This window comes from Cnephaeus nilssonii (genome assembly GCF_951640355.1).
Source record: "Cnephaeus nilssonii genome assembly, chromosome: 21".
NCBI lineage: Eukaryota > Metazoa > Chordata > Mammalia > Chiroptera > Vespertilionidae > Cnephaeus > Cnephaeus nilssonii.
In genome coordinates this window covers 16,725,799-16,732,536 of record NC_137092.1, presented here as the reverse complement: position 1 = coordinate 16,732,536, position 6,738 = coordinate 16,725,799, and the positions used below count along the sequence as shown (strand labels likewise).

General features: G+C 53.5%; 1 protein-coding gene across 1 annotated transcript; it reads left to right on the top strand.

Moving 5' to 3' along the window:
• Nucleotides 1-718: 718 nt before the first annotated feature.
• On the top strand, nt 719-5,562 carry ETV3L (ETS variant transcription factor 3 like; the record flags this gene model as incomplete). The annotated part of the gene is made up of 5 exons (XM_079761851.1): nt 719-779; nt 856-1,093; nt 1,329-1,497; nt 1,894-2,014; nt 5,084-5,562. The coding sequence occupies 5 exons, from the start codon at nt 719-721 to the stop codon at nt 5,560-5,562; spliced, it is 1,068 nt and encodes a 355-aa protein (XP_079617977.1).
• Between the last annotated feature and the right edge of the window lie 1,176 nt (nt 5,563-6,738).

Genomic DNA, 6,738 nt, shown 5'->3' with positions numbered 1-6,738 from the left:
AACAAGACAGCTGGGGTTCCTGACCTCATGGAGGTAACAACACTCTGAGGGGGAAGGCAGGTGTTAAACACACAGAGGCACCATTGATCAACTCAGTACCATTCACTGATGGTATCAACAATCGTTTCTTGAACACCTTGAGCACATATGTGTGTATGTGCCCTCAAACAGCCAGATACTTTCTTAGGCACTTGAGACTCATCAGTGAAACACACACACACACACACACACACACACACCCTGCTCTTCTCAAATGTAAAATCAGTCTAAGTACAATGATGGTAGGGGATCTCTGTATCTGCCATCTCCTCCCACTCAAGATTTAGAAAGAGCCAATGATTAATTACATTTGGTCTTATCTTGGGAAAAACTCCAATCCTGTTAAGCCCTGAGAAGAGATCTCCTTCTCTGTCGAAATCCTCCAGCAGGGTCAGGATAGAGGACCCTTTGCCTTCCTTTCCATCTATATAAGAGACTCAGCGTCTTGGGGTCAGCTCCTGGCCAGTGAGGAGGTCCCCAGAGGACGGGGGCGTGGGGGAGCTTCCTGCCCCAGACCCTGCTCCCCTGCCTCAGTCTCCCTTTTCTCCCCTCGTCTCTTCCCTCTTATCTCCTTCCTTCTTTCTCTCCCTCGTCCCTCCTTCTTTCACCTCCCTCTCCCCTGCCTTCTCCTTTCCCTTCTTCTTTCCCCCAAAGCCCAGACACAGTTCCAGACTGGAACATGCACCGCAGCTGCTTGGCAGAGGGCATCCCCACCATGGCGGGCAACTCCTGGATCTCAGGTGAGCCTCTGCCAGGTCTCCCACCCGCGGTCCAGCGGTGGCGCTGGAGGCATTCACACTCCCCTCTCCGCCCCAGGCTTGGCCTTCCCTGACTGGGCCTGCAAAGCTGAGTCGTCCCCAGGCTCCCGGCAGATCCAGCTGTGGCACTTCATCCTGGAGCTGCTGCAGAAGGAAGAGTTCCGCCATGTCATCGCCTGGCAGCAGGGAGAGTACGGGGAGTTTGTCATCAAGGATCCAGACGAGGTGGCCCGCCTCTGGGGCCGCAGGAAGTGCAAACCACAGATGAATTATGACAAGCTGAGCCGGGCCCTCAGGTGAGAGAAGACAGCGCAAGTGGCCAGACAGGGCAGAGTTCAAAGAAAAGGGCTGTGGTTTCTGGCACTCCACCTGATTCCTGCCTCTTCAAGGCTTGGGAAATGATCCTGAGTGGTTATCCAGGAACAGCTCAGGGTTAGCTTTGCTGGCCTGGGGAGGGGTCATGGCTGCGTCTCAGACTGCATTCCCTGTCCATTTGGGCCAACTCTCCATTCTCATCCTTGGGATCTCCAGATATTATTACAACAAGAAGATCCTGCACAAGACCAAAGGCAAAAGGTTCACTTACAAGTTCAACTTAAGCAAGCTCATCGTGGTCAACTATCCTTTATGGGAGGTACGGGCACTGCCAGCCCCCAGCTTGTTTCGGCCAACCCTGGTGCCCATGGGCGTGCAGAGGAAGGTAAGCATGAAGGCAGCCCTTAGCCCCAGGCTCCACCAGACTGATCTTCCTGCCCAGCAGGCCCCCAGCCCTCCTTTCTGCCCCAGGGGCCCAGCAGCTTCCAATGTCCTTCTTCCCTTGCATCCTAGTCCCTGAGTGCCCAGGGCTGACACTCTAAATCTTCTAAGATACTCTAAAACATCCCTGTGCTAGGCATCACGCTTTCAGGGGTGGATCACAGGGAACGAGTGGGGGGTCTCAGGCAAGGGTCCAAGGCATGTGGGCAGGGGTGATTTAACAACCATTATGAGAGCATTTCATTGTTTTAACAACTGGTTGTTAAAACAGTAAGTCCTGGGAAATGTATGCCAGGGAGAGCCCATCCCACCCCCACACCTGCTGCTCCTCGCTCCGCAGCTCCTACACAGCATGCTGCTCACCCACTGGGCCCTGGTGGAGCAGCTGGCTGGACAGTGGGTCCCCCGAGGGCCACCGGAGGCCTCTGAGGATAAGAAGGGGAGCAGCAGCAGTATCTACCGTGAGTGCTTGGGACTGGGAAGGGCCCAGGGAATCTTAACCAGGTAAGGGGAGTACCCTTCTGGGTGAACACATGGGTGAGGGAGCATGAGACAAGTCTGGCGGGACATTCGGTCTTGTCCAAAACACCCACACCAAAAGGTCCCTGATATTTGGTCCTGTCCAAAATGTCCATGGAGCCCGACCGGCTGGGGCTCAGTGGTTGAGTGTCGACCTATGAACCAGGAGGTGATGGTTCGATTCCTGGTCAGGGCACATGCCTGGGTTGTGGGCTTAATCCCCAGTGTGGGGCGTGCAGGAGGCAGCCAATCCATGATCCTCTCATCATTGATGTTTCTCTCTCTCCCTCTCTGAAATCAGTAACAATATATTTTTTAAAAAATGTCCATGGAGACATTTGGTCCACCCCGACCGCTCTACCTAAGCCCATGTGCCATGACCAGCTGGGCACGAAGGCAAGAGAGATTATCGCCATACAGCCACAACACTATTATTGGACCAATAAAACATGACAGTATTTTTTGTGTATTAACCTATAGACCAAAAGTAAGGAATAAACACTCTGGGCTGTTTGAACCCAAGAGCATTTTCTAAGAGTAGACGCTTTTGACAGGACCAGATCTCAAGAACCTTTTGGCATGACCATATGTTTCTGTGGACATTTTGGACAAGACCAAATATCAGTTAATTGAGACAAGGGATAATATAAGTCATTTATTCATTCAACAAACATTTCTTGAGCACTAGCTACTTATTAGGTGTGGGGATTCAGAGATGAAAGGTGGCCCTCAAGATGCTCGGAGAGCCCTAGCTGGTTTGGCTCCGTGGATAGAGCGTCGGCCTGCGGACTGAAGGGTCCCGGGTTCGATTCCAGTTAAGGGTATGTACCTTGGTTGTGGGCACATCCCCAGGAGGGGGTGGGCGGGAGGCAGCTGATCAATGTTTCTAACTCACTATCTCTCTCCCTTCCTCTCTGTAAAAAATCAAGAAAATATATATTTTTTTTAAAAAGAAAGCACATAATCTTGTTCATGTAATCTTCCTTTAAAAAAAAATAAAATTCTTGGCCTTAGCCCCACCCCCAGTGTAGCTGGGGACCCAGAGGTCCCACCTCTCAGAGAATGCAGGATGCCTGGCTCTGGGCCCCTGTGAGTGCAGCTGAGGTTGTGGGCGTGGGGCGGCTCAGGGCCTGCTGGGACTCATCTGGCAGCCTGGAGCTAAATAGCACCTGAACAGCTCTCCCTGTTCTTCCACCCCAGCCACCTCTTCCCAGCTCTGGGAATGCCTTGGGCACAGAGCTTCTCTCTTTGGGAAACTATGAGGGGGAAAAAAGTGTTCCCTGGCTTGGAGTGGGCTCTTTTGCACCTCCCTGGCCCAGGTACACACACACACCCGCCTGTGCTTGGGCCCTGAGGGATGCTAAGCAGGGTTAGGTAACCAGAAGACCAGGAGCAGCCCCTGCCTTACTTGTGGAGGGTGATTCCAGAAGGCTGTGCCACCTCCTAACCTCCGCCTTCTTGAGAGCACTCAGAGCCCAGGGAGGAAGCTGCTTCTGGGCAGAAGCGGGGCCAGGACTATGGAGCCAGAGGCAGAAGGTGCAAGGTTGGTGCTAGGAAGGGGTGGGGGAGAAGCAGTACTATCTCCTCCGCGTGCCTATTCTGCTGTGGCTCTCCAAGGGGAGACACAGCCTTGACCTCAGAGGGCAGGGGACACAACCTTCCTGGTGCAAAACAGCAGTCTCCACCTCATGTAAGGACCCTGGGAAAGGACAGGGGCCCAGGAGAGGGTCCTCTGGCAGAGGACTCCGTGATTTTCCTAATGACATATCAAGTTTTTTTTTAAATATATATATTTTAAATTGATTTCAGAGATGAAGGGAGAGGGAGAGAGGATTTGAAACATCAATGATGAGAGAGAATCATTGATCGGTTTCCTACTGCACACCCCCTACTGAGGATCAAGCCCGCAACCAGGGTATGTGCCCTGACCAGGAATCGAACCAGCAACCTCCTGGTTCATAGGTGGACGCTCAACCACTGAGCCATGCTGGCCAGGTGACATATCACTTTTTATTGTTTCCCTCTACATAGATCCAGCTTCAGAAATATTAAATAAATCGGTTATATTGTCATAACTAATTTGTTTTTCCAGTTTTTATCAGCAATAGCCCCACCAGTGTGATCACATTGGGTTGATACTTGCTCTCCTCATTAAATGATAGCCTTACTAAGAAAAATGTAGAACTGGTGTTAGGTTTTTGTTGTTGTTGTTGTTGTTGTTGTTTAAATATACAAAGTGAAGTGAAGTTCTATATAGCCATCCCCAGTGACCCCAGCCTGGGAGCCCCTCTGTAGGATCCTGAGGAAAGAGGGCAGATTTGGAAGGACTAGAAGGAGGGAAGGCTTCTTGGAGGAGGAGAGTCCTGGGCCAGAGCCAGCAGGAGAAGAGGAAGACTGGGCTCAGCCCGTGTGCACGGGGCCCGTGGCTCTGTGGGCCCCTTCTTACTGATGACATCGCCTGCTCTCACCTGGGAGAGGAGTTTTTATGAAGAAACAGGCCTGAGAATTTAAAGGACAAGCATCAGGCCATGCAGCCAGTTCTTTGCCCAGCTAACCCTGGAGCCCCGGCTACAGGGAGAGTGAAGAATGGATTCACTGGGTATGAGGCAAAGGGTGTCTTCATTCATTCATTCCACACATTTTTATTGAGCCCTTAATAGGTGCCAGGTTGGGCTGGATGGAGAGGAAAACAAAACAGACTGTTCCTGCCCCCACAGAGCTATAATCACACAAATGACCGCCTGGTGCTAATGGTGGGGAGGGGGCAGAGGGCCCTGCAGGAGAGGTACCGGGGGTCATAAGGAGCCACCAGGGCTCTTGCCCAGACTGGGGCGGTCTGAGGAAGTTTCCCCAAGGAAGTGACATTTACAATGACACGTGAAGCAAAAAGGGAAGGCACACGGGAGGGGGGAGAGAACGTTTTCAGCAAGAGGAAAAATGGGAAATGGGAAATGGGAGAAGAAGCGGGGGGGGGGGGGGGGCTCTCTTGACCCCGTTCTCTCTTTCTCTAGGACTCGGCTCTGCCTCCACCCACTGCCTGCTCAGCCCTTGCTGCCATTTGGGGAGCCTCCCAGAAGAGCGGCCCAGTTTTGCCTCCTTCACACCTCCCCTCCCCACCTCTCCCCCCTCCGACTGGACCCGCCTCTCAGGGCCCTTCTTGCCCCCTCTTCTCCCAGAGCAGCCCTTCCCAGGGTCCTCCAGGACAGACACCCTGCTCCCAGGGCCCGTGTGCCCCCCAGCCACCTGGCATGTCCCGGGGCCTCCCCTGTTGGCTGGGCTGGGCCAGGGGGCTGGTGAGAGGCTCCGGCTCTTGTTCCTTAGGCCAGAGGGGCTGGAGGTAAAGCCCCGCCCCCTGATGGGGGGGAAAGGGTACCCGGATCCCTGGGAGGGCTTCTTTGCAGAGATGCAAAGACCCAAAACTGGGGAGGAAAGTCTCAGGTCCCCGAATTCGGAGAATTTTGAAGCGGTGTGGTCCTTGGATCCTCCTTAACTGAGGAGGAAGATGTGAAGCGGGCCCCCAAACTCCATCTCTCCTCTTGCCCGCCTCCCTGCTGGCTTTGCACCTCCCTGGGTGGAAATAAGTTTAAATTGCGGGAGGATTTGAATGGATGGAGTTGGATCCGAGGAGGTGGGGAGCATTGCAGAGAAGGAGCATGGGACAAACTGAGGCAGGGTGCCCCCTCCAATCCCACTAAATTGCTAATCAGATTAAGGAGACATTTCTTTCTTTCTTTTTTTTTAATTTCAGAGAGGAAGGGGGAGAGAGAGATAGAAACATCAATGATGAGAGAGAATCATTGATTGGTTGCCTCCAACATGCCCCACACTGGGGACTGAGCCCATAACCCAGGCATGTACCCCTACCGTGACTTCCTGGTTCATAGGTCAATGCTCAATCACTGAGCCACGCCAGCTGGGCCTAAGTAGACATTCTTAATCTCAACTTTTTTTTGAGGGAGCTGAGAAGAAGGTTTCCATCATTTGAAGCACCCCATACCTACCCACATGAGGGGAAATCAAAGGTCTAGCTTGGGAAGGGGATCAGGAATGGATTTGTTCCCTGAAGATCAGGGCAACTCCTTTCTTCTCTGGGGCCCATGTCCCTTACCCAGTCTCCCTGCTGCCCCTCCACATCCCTGTGTTCCATCCCTCTGATTTCTGTGACCTTGGGACGTGCATGCAGGCCCGTCCTTCTAGCTCCATTTCCCCAAGACCCACACAAGTGGGGTACGGAGGGACTCTGTAACACTCTACTGCAGACCACGAATAAAATGCCCTTGGCAACCTGGCCCCTTGGCTGACATTTCTGCTGCCCTCTGAGGTGGTGTGGACCTAAACAGCCCCCAAGGTTCCTGATGGGAAGAGTGAGGGGGCTTGGGATGGGGCCTCAGTCGTGGAGCAGAAGTGGAAATGAAGCCAAGCCGTCTCCTCCCTCCCGCTGCCATCACGTCCCAGAGAGAAAGGCTGAAGGCAGCCACTCTGGCCACGCAGACAACCAGCCTCCGGGAAAGAACAGCAGCAGAGCCGGGCTTCCTGACAGAAGGACCCCAGGTCCCTGCTGTGGGTCCCTAAGCAGAGCTCTAAGGGGCTGGGGTGGAGGGGGGTGTTGGCGGGGTCCCTCCTGCTCTGAGCCCAGGTCCTAAGAGTGATGGGGGGCGGGGGGTGG